This window comes from Carcharhinus amblyrhynchos, chromosome 26 (assembly GCF_965287045.1).
Source record: "Carcharhinus amblyrhynchos chromosome 26, sCarAmb.v2.hapA, whole genome shotgun sequence".
Classification (NCBI taxonomy): domain Eukaryota; kingdom Metazoa; phylum Chordata; class Chondrichthyes; order Carcharhiniformes; family Carcharhinidae; genus Carcharhinus; species Carcharhinus amblyrhynchos.
Window position 1 is genome coordinate 35,584,811 of NC_137349.1, and position 22,766 is coordinate 35,607,576.

Sequence of the window (22,766 nt, forward strand, 5' to 3'; positions counted from 1 at the left end):
TGCTGTTTAATCTCGATTTTCAATTAAAAACAGGATCAAAGCTTCAGTCTCGCAGCAACACTTCTCCAGGTCAGAAAACACACTACTTCACTGGAAACAAACTCGAAACAATTCACTCACCTTCGTCACTGGATGCTTCCAATTTGACAACAGACAAAGGAGACCTAGCTGGCGGTTTGCTGAAAGGATGGCGTCGACTCTTTGTGATCTCCTTCTTCAACTTTGGATAAACTGGAGGCAACTGAAAAACATCAAGCAAAAATTAGACGGAAATATCATGGGATATGAAGCTTGGAATTTTGCCCAATGGTTAACTAAGTAACATGGTAATGAGCCATAATGAATAAGATGACTGTATGGTTGACAGAAACAGATTGTGTTGTACTGAGGTCAGGGAGGGTAGGTGGGGGAGACTAAAACCAAAAATGACATCCATCTTACGGGAGACCTTGCACATTAGTAATCGTTTCTAGGATCTTCCTGATCACTGCTCACTCGGCTGTGCATTTTGTCACTCAGCTACTGTGGCAGCTACATTAACCAGTAGTATAACCATCCAATTCGTTTCAACATTGTTATTTCTTGTAAGTATTACTTACCAGTTCGGCTTGGCGTATAACATCCCTAGATACAATACTTGCATTAATTGGGGGATCGGTTAGCTCAGCTGACTTTACAGCTGGTTCGTGATCCAGAGCAACACCAACAGCATGGGTTCAATTCCATTAACGCTGAGATTATCCATGAAGGCCTTCTCAACCTTGCCCCTCACCTGAGATGTAATAACCCTCAAGCTAAATCAGTCTGCTCCATTTCAAAAGGGAGAGCAACTTATGGTCTTCTGGGACTGTGATGATATTTCATTTTACTTTCATTAACTGGTATTAATATGAGGCTTCTTAATTCAAACCATTTCAAAAGTAGAAACCAATACAGTTTAAGGTTTGTTTATCAGTGTCACAAGTTGGCTTACATTAACATTGCAATTAAGTTACTGTGAAAGTCCTCCAATCACCACGCTTCAGCACCTGTTCAGCTACACAGAGAATTTGGCATGGCCAGTGGACATGTCTTATGTCTGGGGCAAAACTGGAGCACCTGAGCATGCAAACACAGGAAAAATGTGCAGACTCCCAGTGACCCAAGCCAGGAATTAAACCTGGATCCCTGGTGCTGAGAGGCAGCAGTGCTAATCACTGTGCCACCGTGCCACACGCAGGTGCGACATTACAGTTTCGGCTTTTACCCAAGGCTATATTCAGATATGTCAGAAAGATTATTCCACCACGTTTCTAATATGAATATATCTAAACAAAGCACTGCAGTTTATACCAAACAGTGGAAAACTTGTGTGGCCCAAAGATTGAGAAATTTCAGGGAGAAATTAGATATAGCTCTTGGTCTAAAGATATATGGGGGGGAAGAAGAAGAATCAGGATATTGAACTTGAAGGGCAAATGGCCGACTCCTGCTCCTATTTTCTGTGTGCAACTCAGCAGAGCTACAACTTTGTTAATGTGAGTCACACACCAAAAAGAGAAATCTTAAAATCAAAAGACAATGTAGTGTAGTCTTCATAATGCTCTTGTACTCCTCAAAACCAAGGCAGTATTCTGTGCTACAAACTAGTTACCATAAAGGTGGAGCTCAAATGGGATAATGGATGTCACCAGGTTCAGTTTATCCAAAAAGGCTATAGCATACATTTTCATTTTGTAAGGACAGTTCTGATGCATGTTCATAAATTTGAAATGTTAACTCTGTTTTCTCTCTTCACAGGTACTGTCTGACATCAGTATGTCTAGCATTTTCAGTTTTTTTATGAAGTATACATACATATTCACCATTACACTTGCTCCTCTTACAAGCAGATTGCGTGTGTGTTGGGTACAATAGTGATGACATTGGATAGATGAAAGATCAATGTTCTTCTGTCATAGGAAATGAAACAAGGGATGTGATTAGAGGTGTAAACGGCAGAATGATGAATAGTGGTAGAGTTTTATTCAGTCCTGGCATATCCTCTGAGAATTAAAGCTCATGGAATAAAAGGAACAGTACAACACGGATATGGAATTGGCTGAGTGGCAAAAAAAAGGTGAAAAATTGCTTTTCGGAGAAAGGTTTATAGTGAGGTTCTTCAGGAATCAGGGCCCTTACTGATAATTATTAACAAGCTGGACACTGGGATACAATTCTTGGAACCTGAAATAATAATCAGGAAACCAATTAGACCCAGTCTACTTTGGTCTTAAAGGGGGCAACATTCCACTATTTCTTGCATATTCTCTTTCCTTATTCACTCTTCCCAAATGATTAGGCAGGGGATGAGCCCATTGCATCTGGGGTGTCCTGATACCTGCCATCATAGTTTGCCCAGGCTAGCATAAAGACAGCCAATGAGGACAAACCAAGGCTTTATCTGATGTAATTTTTCAAAGCCATCTCAGCCTTTTTTGTTCATTTACTGGTGTCAAAGAAGGCTAACGTTAACACTGCAATGAAGTTACTGTGAAAATCCCCAGATGCCACACTCCGGCACCTGTTCAGGTACACTGAGAGAAAATTTAATATGGCCAATCTACCTAAACAGCACGTCATTCAGACTGTGGGAGGAAACCGGAGCACCCATGCAGACATGGAGACAACATGCAGACTCCACACAGACTGTGACCCAAGCCAAGAATAAAACCTGGGTCCCCGGTGCTGTGAGGCAGCATTGCCGTTCCTCTTTTAGCTAAGCATTAGATCAAGCCTGAGAAGGGGTATAAAGCCTCATCCTGTCAGCTTGGATCTTGTTTGAACGAGCCCAAGACAGGAAGCAAAATCTTGTCTTGTCAGCTTGGATCTTGTTTGTCCCTCATGTGGGAACCACGATTGTACTTAAATTGAATTGGCTTGTCTGATTAGAAATGAAGTATCAAAAAAATGCATTACATCACACTTCTCCGGATTAAATTCCACTTGACTCTTCCCACCGGACTAAACATTAATATCTTACAGCAAACTACAGCTATCTTCCTCACTAGTAAGCACACTGCCAATTTTTGCATTAACTGCTTGCTTCTTAATCATGCCCTCTACATTTAATACTAAATGATTATGCATATTATATCACACACACAACAGAAAGAGTAAAACAGTAAGGGACCTGATGTTGACCTCTGCAGAACCCTCTGGAACTAGCTTTCCTGCCATAAGAGCACTCATTTACCATCCTCCAGGGCTTCCTGTCACTGAGCCCATTTTGCATTCAACTGTTCCTCCCCCAACTGTGAGATTAGTGAAAATAAACAGCACACTGAGTTTATTTAGGGGACTAACTGGATTAGCATCTTAAATTTCAAAAGATTACATAATTATATTTGAGTTTTATTCTGAAACAGCCAGAATTGCACCTGTCTTTTGTTAAAATAGTTTTCAGAAAAAAGGGTTACCGTGAATGCGGAAGGCAATTCAGCCACCTTAACTCATCCCATCAGAATGATTCTAAACTTCCTGATTGTAAAATTCAAATGCTGCTGATCTGATCCCATTCGCATTTATTCCACTGGTCTGTCTGGAGATTTATTCCATACAATATCCATTGTGTGTGTAGGTATTTCCAGATATCAGACCTGAAATTATAGCTCATGATTTTGAGCCTAAATAGCTGTACTCCTTCAGTAAGAAGTGAATCGTACATCAATTGCATTCCAGTCTGCTGTTACAAATGAGAAAAGTAACTTCCATTTACATAGCAAATATCCCAAGGCACTTTACAGATATAAATACACCAGAAGGAGAAGCAGGAAGGGTAGCCAAAGGATGAATCAAAGATGAGTTTTAAGGATGTATTTTTTTTTGTGACGGAGTCTGATGCGAAAGGTTATGGAGACAGGAGCAGAATGGGATTCAGTCAGTGAAAGGTTTGCCTGCAGCAGTACAGGAAAGGGAGATGAAGCATTTAAAATCAAGGAAAAAGAATTTTAACTTTTGACGTTTTTAGGACATATAAAAATTAATAAATAGAAAGCCCCTTATTATTGTTTGGCCCAGTTAGTAGGTCTCTTGCTTTTGGATCAGAAGGTTGTGGGTTTGACCTCTTTGCTGAGGGAATGCTACTCTGTTGGTTTTGGACTCCTTCAGGTGAGGGATTGAACTGAGAATGTGCATGTTACTGGGTCCATACACAGATAGAATTCCTTGCAGTTTTTCAAATAGTACTACAGGATGAGCCAATGTCCATCTGAATCTGTAGTGCAAGACAGGTTCTCAGTTCAATCCTGCAACTGGGGCAAGCATCATCTAACAGTGCAGCACAGCCATTAGTTGTGAACCCAAACCACAATGACCTGCTCCAGTGAGGAGCTAGGAAAGAAAACCCTATGTACTCAAATACTTTGTTCTAATGTCCCTGATTTTTCTTTTCTCCAAGATCTTACTGAATCATTCAGAATCATCTGATAATTACTGTTCAAAAACAGACTGTTCACATTGACTTTCTTAGACACACTGATAGCTTTTCAGTGTATCCAAATGCTACAGGAGTGCACGTGCCAATTAGATTAATTGTTTTTGGCTTGATAGTGACACTTCCAAGATTTTCAACCTTAAAATCTAAATTAGTTGTAAAAAAAATGAATGGCAGAAATCCATTTGCTGCTATACCTGTACTTCAGTAGTTTCAAAACTGACATCCACACTTTCATGGTCACTGGTCTCCTCCTCCATTGTGACTCCCTCGTTGCTTGTCTCTGCTTCGTTCCATGTGGGTATTTTGCTCCTGGTAGCAAACTGCTCAAATGCCTGCTGACAGTTCATGTGCTCTTTGTCGAACACCACCTTCTTCGATTTGGGGAGCACATACATCGTGGTAGCTTTGGCTCTGGGTTTAACATCATCTTCAACAGCAAAACTGTCCGATAGCACACTCGCTGCGGCAAACGGAGAATCTGCTTGGGATGACTCGGCTCTGGATAGTTCGGTGCCATCGGTTGAGGTAGCTGCTGTTGTGTCCGTTTCCACACGCTTCTTTTTCTTTTCATTTTTAGATTTTGAGGAACGGGAATATGTTTTCAGCGGCTTGCAGTTAGCTGTGCACAGGAAAAGAAAAAAAGACTTAAGACCTTCTGGTGGTTGCCTTTCTACCAATTTACACTGATGCGAACATAAAAATCTCCCTCTGCAGAGAAGGAAGAACCAAGCATCTTATCTTAGATGTTCTGTGGTAGTGCTCATGTCTCAACTGTTCTGTCTTTTGGTTGGGATATTAAACTGTCCTTGCCCACCTGTCCTCACAGGTTGACAAGGAACAGCCAATGATGAGGTGCCTGGAGTCCTGGCTAATATTCATTCCTAACCAAATTCACTAAAACTTGCAATCTGGTTATTGTTACATTGGTTCCTGTCTGTAAATTGGCTGCTATATTTCCTATATCAGCACAATGTCTACACCACAAAAGTACTTCACTGGCAGTTAAGCATCTTGGGATGTCATGAGGCCTCAGTGTAACACCTCATCTAACAGACGAAACTTTGACAGTGCGGTAGTTCCTCAGTACTACGCTGGAATGTCAGACAAGATTGCATGTTCACAAATGGGACTTGAACTCACAATATTCTGGCTCGGAGTTGAGTGTACTACCACTGAGCAATACAACATACTGAGGTCATGAACAGCACAGTATAAATTTAAATCTTTCCTGGTCTTACCAACAACTGTATAGCTCAAGTGGTTCATAAGAAAGTCTTAACAATGTAATGGTAATCAGCCTGGTAAGGCACTTTTAGTCTATTTAGGCCATGTCATTCTTAGTGAGCCAGAACTATTCCAATTCCCCCCAGAACACCATTTCAAGGTGAGATTCCCTTCAATCACCAAATTCCCAAACAGTTGTGTGAGTGTTCATGATAAAGTCTTTCACCTGAATCTGTGGGAAACTGGGCAATGAAAAAAATTCAGGTGAAGGAAAAAGGGCTGAGCTACTGTGGATTTTCCATAAAATCCATTGAGATACTGAAAATACAGAACATAAAATCTACAGAAACCATTCAACTTCAAGAGAGTTTTTTTAGTGTATGGCAATTTTCTAGTTATCAGCAATAAAACAACAGATCCCAAAGAAGGCAACTGCTCAAATAATTTGAAAAGGAAAAGTCCTATTGAAGAGTACTAAGTTACTCTTTTTTTTAAAACACCTGTATTATTGCATGCACTGTTTTGAGTTGTTATAAAGTTAACATTAAAGTTTATTTATTAGTCACAAGTAAGGCTTACATTAACACTGCAATGAAGTTACCGTGAAATCCCCCTAGTCGCCACACTCTGGCGCCTGTTCGGGTCAATGCACCTAACCAGCACATCTTTCAGCGTGGGAGGAAACTGGAGCATCCGGAGGAAACCCACGCAGACGCGGGGATAACATGCAAACTCTGCACAGACAGTGATCCAAGTCGGGAAACAAATCCAGGTCCCTGGCACAGTGAGGCAGCAACGCCATCCACTGTGCTACCGTGCAGCCTGCACAATATGTCATGGTACGGTTAAGTCAGAAAAGCTTCAATAACTGCCCTTCAGATTCTTTTGCAATTTTAAAAAATTTACGACATATAATCGCTCAGTCGGCTTAATGCAAGTTTTTCAATTTAGGAATTATTAGTGCAGCCGTGCACTTCCACTGTCCCTCTGCTCCACAGAATGGAGACTTTTAATATGAGGGTCCATTGAGGAGCATGTTTCAAATTTTTCTCAGTCAGATTTACACTCACACTTGAGCCTCATTTTAAAAAAGCTCAAGCTGCACAACCAAAACAACGTATAGGTCGAGAAGAGAGCAGATATCAACTTTCAAGGACAATAGCATAAAGGTATGACAATAAGAAAGTTTCTCATCGCATAATGTGGTAAATAAGTGATGCTTTGCCTCAGTTCTACTTTAAACTGAAACAGAAAGTGCAATTAGACAATTGTGATCTCTAATATCAAACAGGCCTGCTATGACTGTAGGGATGCAGAGTCTGCCCAATGTAACCACCCAGTCTTTCCTCATAAAATTAACTCGGAAAACTTTGGACTTACACATAGCATTCAAATTGCCCTTTTGCAGCAAAACGAACGAAAGAAATGATATTTTAATTTCCATAAAATGAGGGGAAAGTAACTGGATTGTGTATTTTTGCCCAAAAGTTCTGGAGTGCAGGTAATGAAAGTTCACTGTATTTTAGTCAGGATACCTTTCCCATTAAGGGTAGGTTATCTTGGTCCATTACATTTAATTACAGCTCATTGTATCTAATAGAATGCACAGCTGAAAGACTTCAACCGCTGTACTGAAGGGTGCATTTAATAGATGAAACATTACAACCTATAAACTGTTCTGTCAAGAAGATCTCACTCAATTTAAAATTATTTCTCCTGTGAAAACTAAGCCAGCAATCGTTCTTTTGGTATGCCAATGCGGGCATTACAAATTCTGCCTCATGCAGTTTTCGAACGCAACTTTCAAAATGGTTTTGAACTCTGGGGCACCTGGCAAAACTTTGAAATTACATTATTAGTGCCTAGTATCACCATTGCTCTGAATCACTCTGCCTTTACTCCAATCTATATTACATCACCAAGAACTCCACGTGCATTCACTAATAACTTTTATGGAGCAGTCTGTAAACAGACTTGAAAAATGGTGATCAAATACATTTCACAGCATAGGTACACACCTGCAATATGTATTTTTATTGGTCTTTCCCACAGTGGAAAAAAGTCAAAATTGCAATTTTCACTGTGCAATTTATGCTTTGAGATCTTTGTAACCACAATCAATGTCAACAGGATTTCTGTTTGCTTTTTTTGTTTTGAGGAGAGGTTAAAAGAAGTGAATAATTTAAATACTACTTAAAATTCTCGACGCACCAACTGGCCAGCATTGCAGCATGCATGCATTTTTTTTTTGGTTCACTTTCTCCACTATCCCTGTTGCCTTACAGAAAGGACTTTGTGCTATTTTCAACTTTGCTGTACTGAATCCTTAAGTACATGTCCCAGAGGAATTAATACAGGCAAATGGATAAGTATAATAAATCGAATACCAGAAGGCAGCATCATTGCTTTTCCTCCTTCGGTAAAGCTTTTTGCCTGTCAACATGAAGAATGTCAATGCTATGGATTAAAACATTTTTTTTGCTTTATAAACATCATGTCAGCATCTAAAATTATCACGCTGAGTACAGCACAGATCATCTGGAAGATTCTCTGCTCTTCTCCAAGAATTCCTTCATTTCATGCAACAGTTCTAATAGACCCAGTGTGATTTGTTTCAAATTTTCCACAATTTTCAGAAAAATCAGTAACTCACGGGCCATCTTGTGTTGTGCACAGCTTTATTAAATCCAGGAATTGGATTTGTGCACCTACTCATTTCACTTGGTGCACAGCAATTTGACCAACGAGGGAGGCACATAGTTTCATTCCCATCAGTTTTGACTTCAATTTAAACCCAGTCCCAACTCTCAGGCGTGCACTTTGAAATCATCTGTACACCCTTTGTTCAGGTAGCTCCATCATTGCTCTGAATCACTCTACTTTTACTCCAATCAATACTACATCACCAAGAACCACACGTGCATTCACTAATGACTGTTATGTAACAGTCCATAACACATACTTGAAAAATGGTGATCAAATAAATTTGCTGTGAAATCATCTTGGCTGAGCTCCAAGATCGTAACTTTGCTTGGTTTGCTGTGCTCTTCTGTGTCTATTGTTCTCTTGTGCTCCTCCTTGATCTTGGCTTCATCTTCAGGCACATCTTTTCCAGAGGTTTCTTCTGCTACAGGTTCGCTCAGTATTCTCTGGTCTTCAGTTTTCTGCCTCCTGGTCTGGGTTCTTCGCCGATGAGATCTGTAACATATTTGTGGGGAAGGGTGAAGATAGAGGGGTAAAGAAAGAGTAAAATTGACAAACTACCTCAACTGTACTGTGGTACTGTCTAATTTTTACACATTAATGCAAATGACAATTTTGCATTTACTTAGGAGATTTGAATATCTAAGTCACAGAAGAGTAACTTGTTGAATGCATCGCAGAATTGTTACAGCACAGGGGGCCATTTGGTCCATTATGTTTACACATCTCGCTGAATGAGCAACTATCTTAGTTCCATTCTGCTACCTTCTCCCCGTAACCCTGCACATTCTTTCTTTTCAAATAACACTCTAATTCCCTTTTGATTGCTTCAGTCGCATCTGCCTCCAGCACACTCTAGCAGGCAGTGCTTTCCAGACCCTAACCACTTGTCGAGTGAAAAGGTTCTTCCACATCATTACTGGTTTTTTTTTACTAATTCCTTTAAATCTGTGCCCTCTCGTTCTCGATCCTTTTCGAATTGGGAATAGTTTCTTCTCAACTACCCTGTCCAGATCCCTCATCATTTTGAATACCTTAATCAAATCTCCTCACAATCTTCTTTTCTCATGGAAAATAGTCCTAGCTTCTCCAATTGATCTTCGCAATTCAAAATTCCTCATGCCTGGAACCACCCTTGTGAATTTTTTATGCACTACCTCCAATACCTTTATATCCTTCTTAAAGTGTAGCACCCAGAACCGGACACAATACTTAGGGCAAATTAGTGACCTAAACAAGTTCAGCATAACTTTCTTTCTTGTACTTTATGCCCCATTATAAAGCATAGGATACTGAATGCTTTACTAAACTTGCTCTGAACCTATTCTTCCATCTTCAATGACTTATGCATGTATATGCCCAGGTCCCTGTTTTTTTTTCATTCATTCATGGGACATGGGCATCACTGGTTGGCCAGCATTTATTGCCCATCTCTAGTTGCCCGAGGGCAGTTGATAATTAACCACATTGCTGTGGCTCTGGAGTCACATGGAGGCCAGATTTCCTCACCTGAAGGACACTAGCGAACCAGATGGGTTTTTCTGACAATCGACAATGGCTTCATAGTCATCAGTAGATTCTTAATTCCAGATTTTTTTTATATAATCAAATTCAAATTCCACCATCTGCCATGGTGGGATTCAAACCTGAGCCCTCAGAACATTAGCTGAGTTCTCAATTAAAAGTCTAGCGATAATACCACTAGGCCATTGCCTTCCTCTGCTCCTTTAAGATTATGTCTTTGAGATTATGAAAGAACAAGATACCAACAGATATGTTTTCACAGGTTGGTGAGAGCTTAATGAGAAGACACAAATTTCAGGTAATCTCAAAAAGAATTAAAGGGGAGGTTAGGGAAAGATTCTTCACATAGTGGTGACCATCATGTAGAATATTCTGTCACAAATTCTTGTTGAAGCAGTTAAATAAATTAGTCAGATAATTGCTTAGAAGAGAAGAATAATGAAGAGAAAAGGAGTGAACAGGAGTGGGATTGACTAAATTATTTAGTATTGCATTTTGACAGTGCAATAGCCTTTTTCTTTTCTGACTGCAATAGAAAGAACATCAAGTTGTACCTTCATTAATGAAGTATCTATGACAGGACTTAGTCTTTTCTCTTTAATCACATGTAATACTCCTTAAATAATGTGCCAGTAAGTGCATCCTGCATTCTATACACAGAGTACAAGTGAGAATGCATCTTACTGGACCAGCTATACTACAGTAAGGATGTACAGCACCAGAACACCAGCTAAGGAATGTATCTGTCCATCACTACACAGAACTTTGATATTTAAATTCTAACCTTGCACCCCAACATTATTTTTTCATAAGCAGTTGTCTCCAGGGACCTACTTTTCACAGCCCAGGCTATAATTATCTCCACACTGCTCTCAATACTTTTTCCGGATTCAGTCTGACCACATGGCAGTTGGAATGTTCCAACTTTGTGGTCGCAAAGATATGGGCTGGAATTCTCCAAACGTGTTCACTCCACCACTAGCGAGAATGGAGAATTTGGTGCTCAGCAGGACTGGAGAATCCCAGCCCAGGAAAAGGTCAAAGAATACAAACCATGGTTTCTACCATTCTTCTGTGAAATCTTCCCTATTAAATGCACCATTTACAGTACTTCCCCCATGAATACTGATACCAAAGCAGATGCTACACCAACATTATGTAAAAAAGGTATTTGAGGCAGTTGTGTATTCAAAATGCATTATACACACACCTATTCAGAAAGGGTGCAACAGGCAACGGCCACTAATAGAAGTTAATTATAAAATATTCTCCTATATTCAAATTCAAGAAATGTTTAGCGTACCTTTCCCACCAGAACGTTCTGATGCTTCTAATAATTAGTACATTTATTTGAGATTTTGGGCCAAAATGTACTGTAAAAAATGGTTAGATTAAATGCTGCTTTTTGTTGTTATGTGCAAATTGAATTGCAACTTCAGGTCAGTGCAGATGCACAGCTGACAATGAAAATTCAGAAGCTGCCATTTAAGGTGTTCCACTCATGCAAAGGCTGCACAAAAGTAGCATCTCACTGCCTGGCACACAATTTAAATGTACTGAGTAACGTGAAGTTCCTTTACTTGCATGGTAGATATGGACTGAACTCATCACAGAAAGGTAGGGCTTGTCTTTTCCAATTTATGTACTTTTTAATGATATGATCATCTTATTTACTGATAAGCAACCACTCTAAAGACAAAATTCAATTTTACAAGTGTAAAGTCTTATTCCTTCAAATTTTAATTGCTGGAGATTTAATTTTTTTAAAAAACTTTTTCTTTGTCTTCACACTCTCATTCTAATCTGTTTTTCTCTTTCATTATTCTGAACCTGATTTGATATAAAGTTTACTATTCAGAAATGCACTTCCTTTTCAGACAGTACTGCTCATTAACAATGCTAAAGTCTGACCGGAATTGAGAAGACACACAATTGTTTGACAGTCAAGTGTCCTGTGGGTGTACAAATCAGATCTCTAATGTACTTCAGCTTCCAATTAAAAAGGTCAAAGAAATTTAATGGACCAGGGAAAGTCTGTTTGCTTGTCCACTACTGTAAATTCTGGCCAGTGTTTCTTAAATTAATGTACAATGATGAATGTATTGAAAAGTCTAACAGTATTTCAGCAATAGGGAAAATCTAATTTAGATAAGGAGGTGTGTCTGAAAAGCACAGTTCAATTGTTAGGCCAATGGCATGATTCTATTTTCACAAAGGTAGAACCTTCACCTGGAGTTACAGAGGGAAACTACTTTTGCACTTCATCTCAGTTAATTACTTAATCATTTCTAATCAATAACTTGGCAAGTATAAACTCAATTTGATAGTGAGAGAAACTATTTCAAGTTACGAGTATAGATCGTGACTCCTCCAAACTGAGGGTTATAATCATTATGTTAATGAAAATGAACTATTTTGTATCTGACTACTTATGTATCCTCATATCTTTTTACACACTGCTTCATTGACTGTTAGGAATCTAGCCTACACTTATAATTCTCCACATGATCTGAGCCATACTGTCAATATAGAAGCCCCTCTGACGATGGTAATTCTCCACAAAGACAAGGAACAAAAAAAGATACACAAGGCAGCAAGGATTATTTGTGTGGACCTGTTGGCGCTTGGGTTAAAACAGTAAATTGGCAGAAACATGGCAGCAGGACACAAGATTGTCCCTTTGGCCAGAATATAGTATAGCTTGCAATGAATATTAAACAACTGGAGCCATCTAATTAGTAGCAAGCAGCTGAGTCTTCTGCCAACTGAGGAAAAGAGTATCTGAAGACCAGGATCTCAAATCTGAGTTTATTGGGCAGTAGTGATCCTATTTATGCACAAAATATAGACATCAGTTCATTTTGACATTTTTCCTCATGATAACTGAGTTACGAAACTAAAGGAGTATTGGCAGTTTTCAGAACACTTTGTGAAAGGACAATGCAAGTGAGCTCTCTGCAGCATGGACTAATTCAACTTAAATCTATTTGCTGGAAACACTTTGTAAACATACTGCTTTTATTAAAAAAATGAATAGATAAGCATTACCTTCGGATACATTTCGCCTTTAACGAAGCTTTCCGCTCCAGCCAATCATCCATCTGAGGACTCGACAGAGCGGTTGGTTTATTGTGATCAATAGTGACAACGTCTTTGCCACTTTTCCACAGCTCATAGCGGTCAGGCTGAAGGAACTGCACAAACACATCCATTGAGATCTTCACCATGTCCTTTCTACAGGTACACTATAAACATGGGAGGAAAAGGAGAAGGGAGGAGGAAAAACACAAAAAACAGATTAAACATCCATAACAGAACAACCAGTACCAAGGTTTCATCTTCAGTGGACAAAAATATGCTCAATTTCTGAGGTACCTTCAAAGCTTTAATAATAATAATGTAAAATTCAGCAAAGAAAACATTTTAAAGTACTAAACACTTTGTGATTTCTACACAATTGCATATCAGATGGATTTGAAAGAATGGTTAGGGGATTAGGCTGGGAGTAGACAGGATTTGCAGCATCAGATACAGCACCATGTTTTATGGACAGGAAACAACGTAGGAGTCTCAGACTCAAAGCAAGCCACTACCAAATGTCAGGGATTAAATCTGGACCAGATCCAGAGAAAATCTCAAAGTAAAGGAGAAATAAGAGCCCAATGATGACAATTTATGTATTTGCCCTCACTGCCACTGCTCGGAGTTCTATTTATTGCATGTGCTGTTCATCTAGCTAAGAATCACCCCTCTGGGTTCTCTGGTCTACATTGGCTCCTGGTGAAGCAACACAACAATTTAAAAAATTCTCATCCTTGTTTTCAAATCCCTCCAGGGTCTCATGCCTCCCTATCTCCAAAATTCCCCAGCCCACAAGCATCAAGACATTTGCACTCCTCTAATTTTGATCTAGATTTTAATTGCTCCCTCTTAGTGGCCAAATCTCTCGTTTCCTGGACCCCAAGATATGGAATTCTTTCCTTAAACTTCTGTTTCTCTACTTGCTTTGCTCCTTTAAAATATTCTTCCTCTTTGACCAAGCTTTGGGTTATCTACCTCAAAGCCGTCTTGTATGGTTTGGCATCATATTTTGTTTTATAATGTTCCTGTAGTATTTGGGATGTTTTATGTTAAAAATGCTATTTCAATATAAGTGACCAGTGTTGTTACTACACGTATGTCCCCTAACACATCACAACTTAACAGCCACCAGCATATTTGAAAACTAGCAGCTAAGGTTGTTGTAAAGTGATCACCTTATTACTGGAAGAGAAATGGTTGCTACATTTGCCTCACAGGTGAGTGATAAATGAAGTTAAGAGTTATGGGGAGAGGGCGGGAATGTAGAACTGAGCCACGACAGATCAGCCATGATCTTATTGAATGGCGGGGCAGGCTCGAGGGGCTAGATGGCCTACTCCTGCTTCTATTTCTTATGAAGTCAGAGTCTGGAGATGGAGAGCAGAGAGGGGTTTTCTTCTTTAGCACTGTCATTTAAATTAAAATTTTGAAAGGACGCCAGTGGTCCTAGAGCGACAGGTTCCAGAAGATCTCTGGTACTCTTGCAATCTGCACACGTTCTACAGGTCATACCCACACATCAATCCCGAACATTATTGTGGGCTTTCAAGCCTTGGCTCTGCCCTGTATCCAAACCCAATAAACTTAATGAAGTCAGATTGGTCTCATATGTTGTTCAAACAAAAATTCACAGGTATGGGTAAATTGTTTCAGTAGTTTGAATTAGACTCTTAAGCACGGTGTTAGGTTCCAAACACGGTAAGTCAAAACCCCAGATCATTTACATATCAAGACACAAGCAGGAATTTAAAACCAATCTGACAATAATTATCCCAATTCATGTCTCACTAGCTATCTAAGAATGCAATATCAAATGGCCATGGTTAAAGAATTGCTAAAATAACCATGGAAATAGCTGCAAAAGAAAATCTTAGCAAGGCGTGATAAGAACATAAGAACATAAGAAATAGGAGCAGGAGTAGGCCATCTGGCCCTTCGAGCCTGCCCCGCCATTCAATAAGATCATGGCTGATCTGTCGTGGCTCAGTTCCACTTTCCTGCCCTCTCCCCATAACCCTTAATCCCCTCTCTTATCAAAAACCCATCAACCCGCTTCTTAAAAATATTTAGCGAGGCAGCCTCCACCACTTCAACGGGCAGAGAATTCCAGAGATTCACCACCCTTTGAGTGAAGAAGTTCCTCCTCAACTCCGTTCTGAACTGCCCCCCCTTTATCTTGAGGCTGTGCCCCCTAGTCCTACTGTCTTTTTTGAGCGGGAAGAGTCTTTCCACCTCTATCCTATCCATCCCATTCATCATCTTATACGTCTCAATGAGATCTCCCCTCATTCTTCTAAACTCTAACGAGTACAAGCCTAGTTTATTCAGCCTCTCCTCATAGCTCAACCCCCTCAACTCCGGTATCAGCCTAGTAAACCTCCTCTGCACTCCCTCCAAGGCCAAAATATCCTTGCGCAGGTGCGGCGCCCAAAACTGCACACAGTACTCCAGCTGCGGCCTCACCAATGCCCTATACAGCTGCAGCAAGACCTCCCTACTTTTATATTCAATCCCCCTCGCTATGAAGGCCAGCATCCCATTCGCCTTCCTGACCACCTGCTGCACCTGCAGGCTGGGTTTTTGCGACTCATGCACAAGGACCCCGAGGTCCCTCTGCACCGTCGCCTGCTGCAGTTTTTCGCCACGTAAGTAATAGTCCTTCCTACCATTCTTCCTACCAAAGTGGACCACCTCACACTTGCCAACATTAAATTCCATTTGCCATTTCCTGGCCCATTCGCCCAGCCTATCTAGATCCTTCTGCAGACTCTCCACACCCTCCGCACAATTTGCCTTTCCCCCAATCTTGGTGTCATCAGCAAATTTCGACACCCTACACTCGGTTCCCTCCATACTAAGATACTAGCTAGAAAATTCTGAGCAGTATTTAAAACTTTCAATAGTCTGTAGATGAAAAATATAGAAAACAACATAAAATCCAGTAACAAGAGCCTTAAACCTCATGCCCTTTTCATTAATACCAGAAAAGGGACCTCCAAAACCTGTATTATTTTTCAATCACTCTTGACACCTGCTATGAGGCAAATCCAATAACACACAACACACACTATACGCGCCTCATCTTATTTGCTTCAGACTATCTAAAATATTTATGCTGTGATCACAGTCTGTAAAACTCCATGGTGTATGCGCCGCCAAGGTGCATGTAACATCATTCTTTATTTTACGAAGTGCATTGTACGCCTTGTGTTCAATTACCAAGAACAGGGTTTGAAAATTACCAGACAAGCAAATCAAAACCCGAGTACACACACGCGCACAGAAACAGTCGTGGCTCAATCACTTTGAGCAAGCATAATGCTTTTAATAAAAAAAAAGTTAAAAGTGCTGAAATGTAATAATCGGAACAAACCAGATAGTACACAGCTCACAAATGAACCCATAAAAAGCAAGGAGTTCATAACATGCTCATATTGGCAGCTTATGGGAATTACACAAAATATCTTCTGATTGCCTTCTTCTAATAATTAAGAAAGCAGATATAATTAATTTTCATTTGCTGCCACAAGAGTCTATAAAAAGGGTTTCACAGAAAGTAAAAGGAGTCTCTATGGTACTCTATCTGTTCTGATGCTTTGCCCTCTTTCTCCAGTCTGTTGTGCCACAGAGTTCAGTTTCCAGAACAAGTATGTGTATTTGTGTTGGCCGGGGCTGGGGGTGGAATTTCTATCTTGGACGTCAGTAATCTACAGATAGGAGGTCATGCTGATGAATGCCGTTTCAGAGGAGCAATGACTGTGAATGCTGACAGTTTTGCCTTCATTATTACTGTAAAAATTGGGCCATTACATTGGATGCATTGACATGAATTGAGTCTGCTAGCCATGCAGTTCTCACCATGTGTTGAAAAGGTTTTCAGGCTATTAACAAAAATAATTTGTCTCATTTTAAGCTCATTACACGTTACATTTGCAAATGTGTCAAAAGATGCTGAATGGAGCATATAAATTCATCAGATGTTTTTAAAATGATCTACCATTTTCACACTTACTAAAAAGCTGAATTCTTAATTGGGGTAAAACTACTTTGGAATCAATCTCGCTACATTTATTAAGGTTGCTTCATTCAAATAATTTCAACAACAACGTGCATTTATCTTGTGCTTTTGACATGATTAAAAAGCCCCTAGTCACTTCTACGGGAACATTATTAAACAGAATTTGTCACTGAGTCACATCAGGGCAGATGATCAAAAACTTGACGAGAGAGAAAATTTTAAGGAGCATCTTAAAGGAAGAGAGGTAGAAAGCCGAGGTTTGGGAAGAGAACTCTTGAGCTTTAAACCTGCCACCAACGATGGAGTGATTAAAATCAGGGATGTGCAAAATGTGTGCAGTTAGCTTTTGAGCACAGTGGCACTGGAGGAAATTACGGAGGTAGGGAAGGGACAGGCAGTGGAAGAATGTGAAAAAAAAATGACAATCATAACATTTCAACACACTTCCTATTTATCCAGATGCACAGCCGGTGCTTATAACAACAAGTTGCCCAGGAACGAGATGGGCAATACCTCTTAAAAAAACTGCTGTATCTAACATCAAAACGATGCCTGCCTGATGTGTTTGCTGCAAAGGAGATCTGCTCCTTTTGGTGCCTAATGTATCAGCAGGAGTTCTTTAGTATATTGACTTGCTCCAGAAATTTGGGCCGAGGATTGCTACCCATCCATAGCTAATGTTCAGAAAACCTTGCCTAAAGTCCAACAGATGAGGGAAGGGGTAGATAAGGTGGTAAACACAACAAACAGCTACTTTGGTGGGGAGAATAGAAAGAAGTAACATTGGCTTTCCAAAGTTACTCATTTTTCTAATGCATGCTACACTTGGAACTAGAAATAAACACTTTGGATGTGCCTGTAGAACTTTGGAGAAACTCGGTCAAAACTATACAGAATTCTGCAGAGCAAGTCCACACCTGAATGGATTGCTGAGAAATTAGTATTCATTTTGTTTTAATGAGGCATGTATCAAAGGCTCATCATAATTACCCTGTCTGTGTGAATCCACCTGTGTGTAATGGAGTAGAATATTCACAATATGTAACCCAGTCAGTATTAAAACAGAAAGCAAATAGTTACATTTCAGAGAAATCACATCTTAAGAGCGTCAAATACTTCTAAAATTTACCCAATACATTAGTTTCATTTATGGAATTTCAACATGAGGATGCAAAGACTTAAAACAGTGACTGAAGTCCTTCTGCAATGGACTAGTTCAAATAGCTTAAAGGCACAAGAACATTGCAGCTTTTCATCATTTTTACCGAAACAAACTGCAGAATTATCAGAAGAAATTGTCGCAATATTTCAGCTGTCATCAAATCCAGGTAAAGACACACAATAAAGGTTGATGGGGTCATTAAAAGTAAATGGCGCCCCTGGCTGCCTCAGCCTTCTTCAAACAGATCGATAAGACAATGCCATTGGGAAAGACCAAGACTCTTATTTGTTATTCCCTTTTAACCAATTCATCCAGAAACCACAAGAGTAAGGAACTATTTCCATCCATGTACATTTTGATCCCACAGGAAGTTAGAATGATTCCTTTTTGGATAAGATCAAATTCAAACCCAATGCAACTTGACCTGTGTCTATCTTCTCGAGGCAGAATAAATTTAAGGTGACTTGTCAAATTTGTTTTCTCTTGCTCCAAGGAATGGTTTTTGTGGACAATAGAAATGTCTCAGCGGGACGATGGGTTTTGGAGTTTACATACAGTAGAGGAAGATTGACCTTGTGCATCTGTGGATGTTGGAAGCTGCTGTTCAACTATTTTCTCCAACAACAGCAAATACCAATAGTGTCTTTGTTACTCTCCGTGCAAAAGCCAGATGATCATTGTTGGAATCAAGGTAAGAAGACTTAAAATTCTGATTGATATTTCTATGTAAAATTCAATAGTAAAACTCATGGGGATAAAATTCACCCCCTCCCTTGTTACACTAACTATACCAGAATCAACACTGTTCATTGTCACAGGGAAAAGACTGAACACAACTCAATGCAACAGAGGTGAAGATGTACTGTATTACCACTATATGGAGAACTAACAAAAAATGTCAAGCTAACAGTACCTATTCAGTGCAAGATTCAGTCCAAAGCCAGCAGCCATGGACAAAGTTCAGAACTGGACAAGCATGCAAAGTCCAAGTCACCAATTCCATGCAATTACTGTTGACCAGGTAGAAAACAGAAATTTTCCTAGCTTTAAAAGTCATTCCTTGGTTTAATTGGTTACGAGATGGGCTGTTTTTGTTACAGTATTACATGGCGTCCATAAAAGTCAATGGGCAGGATTTTACGGCCTTGCTCGACCCGAAACCGTAAAATCCTGCCCAAGATCAATGGACTTTCCCGTGCTCCACCTCTCATCTGCTCCAATTCCTGCGGAGGTCAGCACGGTTAAATTCCAGCGTATATTTTACAATGGTCTCTAACTTCAAAGACCATTGAGTGGGTTGTCATAAGCAACAAATGCTCTGATCTGTATTATTTCAAAAATAAATAGGAGTATGGACTCCAGAATAAGCATACCTCCTCTTTGACAAAGACTTTGCTGTAAATTTTGACATTGCCATGAGATAAAATCTCTTGTCAAAAACGTGTGTTATTTTACAAGACCAAAGCTTGAAGCGAAAGAACGAAATCAGCAAATAAAAATTGAACTGATTCAAAAATTTATGCAAGAGCTCCCTGTATCCGCTTTCCTTTCATCATGCAAACATCCCTTTAAAATGTAATGCTGAATTGCTGCAGTTCCAGTACTTGAGGAAGACAAGCAGCACCTTATTGCTAGGTGCACACGCACAAGGTTGTCATGCTGGATAGCTGGAAATTAGTGGCATCTCTGTACAGATCCAACCCTCTAACAATTTAATTCAGCCTGTTGAATGTTTTCACTGATTGCATTAACAAACCGAAAATACTGTAAACTTGAGAACAGCCCCGCATGATTGCAGCACAAAGCAAAAGATGTCTGTATGGAATTCTGAGAGATTCATTAAACCGCCACTGACGAGTGTAAATGAAGGAACACAATTGTTACTACACTGTCAAAGGAACAGATTTTCTATAGTTACTAAGGCATCTCACCTTCTGGTTGACAGTGAATTGAGTAGCCAGTAGCAACCTCGGATTGCAGCCAATATCACGCGTACCTGTGCATCAACTCTGCATGTTAGCATCTCAGATGAAGAGCATTTCTACAATTCTGAGGAATATAAGCTGCAGGAGTAGATGATTCAGCCCTTTGAGCCTGCTCCACCATTCAATAAGATCATGGCTTATCTGGCTGTGGTCTCAGCTCCACTTGCCCCAATACTCTCAACTGCCGTGTCCATCAGAATTTGTCCAATTCAACCTCTGCTGCTCTCTGGGAAGAGAATTTAGTCTCCCCACAAGCACATTCTCCCAATATTTATTCTGTCAAGTATCTTCAGAATACTATGTCACAAATCGCAAGACACTATTCATCCTGGGTGGCTAAAATGTACATATTATAATAAACAGCGATTCACGGCCAATGTTACCTGAATCATCATGGGGTGGGCTGGATCAATGATAACAGATGGCATCTCCTCCCTAATGGCAGAAAACCTGCTCCTGGAAGTAGAACTGAATACACAGAGAGCAAGCAGCCACCACTTTTGGCCAACTCATGAAACGTGGATCATCAAGCAGATCCCTAGAACCAAGCTGATGGTTAATAAGGCCTGCGCTCTCAGCACCTTGTTGTATGTCTATGAAAGATTCCTGACTTATGGGTAGCAAGCAAAACTCAACAATATTCATCTTCACTCCCTGCAGTGCACTATGGATATATCCTGGCAGACAAAAGTCAGGAATGTAACAGTCTTCTCAAAGACAGGGCTCTCATGTTTATTAGCACTCAAACACAGAAGGCTCCTTTGACTTAGGCACATCTGCAGAATGGAAGCGGGTTGCATACTCCAGGAATTTCTGCATGAAGTATCCAGACCAGAGAACCAGTGGGACACCCAAAGTACCGTTTCAAGGGTTCTTGCAAGTATGACATGAAGGTCCCAAACATCAATTATTGCATTTGGGAGTCACCAGCTAATGACAGAAGAAAATGGCAACATATCTTGTGGGCTGCCATTCACCACCACGATTACCAGTGGCTACAACTGCTGGTTGCAGACACCAACAACCCACAATGACACTTGGTCATTTACGTGCCATATTTATGACAGAACTTGCCTCTCAAAAATTAACCTCTTCAACCATCAGAAAACGTGTGCTATATGAGGAAACCACTCCAAAAATGAATTGTTTGCTGTGTATAAGACTGAATAGAAATGATATCCACAAAGGACATTTTCATCTCAGTGGTTACCACTGACTTCTGCCATAACCAACACTCTAAGATAAAGGATCTAATCCCCAAGACCCTGGGTATCAGTCCCACCAATGGGATATGGGAGCTGTTGCTGAGTTTTCACTGAAAATTGAACTGATGGATTCATCAGGAAAATGGGAGCTTATTCAGAATGACTCAGGGGGTTCATTATTCTTTTTGTATTATAAAACCATTAGATATAGGAGCAGAATTAAGCCATTTGGCCCATTATGTCTGCTCCATCAATCGATCATGGCTGATACGTTTCTCAATCCCATTCTTCTGTCTTTTCCCTGTAATCTTTGATCCCCTTTTGGCTGGCAGCTGGTATTCATATAGTGCCTTCAATAACATCCGAAGTTGCTTCACTGGAGTATTAGAAAACAAAATAGAAGACCAAGCCAGATAAAGAGGCATTAAAGCAGACGGAGGCTGGAGGCTACCTTGAAAGTTTGGTCAAAGCAGCTTTGTAAGAAGAAGAAAGTGAGACAGAGTTGGAGAAATTTACGGAGGGAATTCCAGAGCATTGGGCCCAGGTAGTGGAAGGCATGATCATAAAAAGTTTATTTATTTGTCACAAGGTTTACATTAACACTGTAACGAAGTTACTGTGAAATTCTGTCACACTCCACACCTGTTCAGGTCAATGTCTTTCAGAGTGTGGGAGGAAACCCATGCAGACACGGGGAGAACATGCAGACTCCACACAGAACAGACTCAAACCAGGAATTGAACCTGGGTCCTTGACACCGTGAAGCAGTAGTACTAACCACTGTGCTGTCCCCATCAATGTGAAGTGGTTATAATCATGAATGTTGAAAAAAAACTAGTATTAAAGCAGTGCAGATAACGTGAATATTCTAGAACGTCGTCTAAAATTGACTTCTGTGTTCACTTCAACGGCACTGGATCAGCCCAACCCCACTGAAGTTGGATTTTGTTCCCTGTTAGCAGAAGGAGTCCCAAGTATCCACATTCAACGGGCTTTGATTAGAATAATAGCAAGAGGCAAGTAAACAGGGAATCGCACCGCTAAGAATTCACAGATCTGATTGTAACTCTCCTCCATGCTACAAGGAATACTCAGTCACAATGACAAAATCTTTACTTGCATTCAGACTCCAAAAGACAAAATTCAGATCAAAGAAGCTAGAATCCAAAACCACCATGATTAAAAAGCTTATGGCTGAAACAGGTTTTCAAAAAAGACCCACCTAAGGAACCAGGTAATGATCAGTCTCAGACAAAGTGGCCAGGGTTGACAGACTGTCTTTTCTCTGATATCAGAAAAGACTAACTTTGGGCAGGAAAAGTGGCGCTGAAGCTTAAACAGCAATGGTGGCTTTGTTTGTCATATATAGTGCAGGACTCTGAAAACTGGAAATCACGACATATCGTTG

The 22,766-nt window shown here is 40.1% G+C and overlaps 1 protein-coding gene across 1 annotated transcript in view; it reads right to left on the minus strand.

The window, feature by feature from the left end:
* The window catches only part of kdm4b (lysine (K)-specific demethylase 4B), a 406,075-nt gene that overhangs the window by 113,938 nt on the left and 269,371 nt on the right, over nucleotides 1-22,766 (minus strand). The window contains exons 10-13 of the mRNA XM_080213068.1: nucleotides 12,956-13,152; nucleotides 8,643-8,878; nucleotides 4,651-5,075; nucleotides 121-241 (exon numbers count right to left, since the gene is read on the minus strand). Of these exons, the coding sequence (XP_080069194.1) occupies nucleotides 121-241; nucleotides 4,651-5,075; nucleotides 8,643-8,878; nucleotides 12,956-13,152 (979 nt within the window). The remainder of the gene's footprint in view (nucleotides 1-120; nucleotides 242-4,650; nucleotides 5,076-8,642; nucleotides 8,879-12,955; nucleotides 13,153-22,766) is intronic.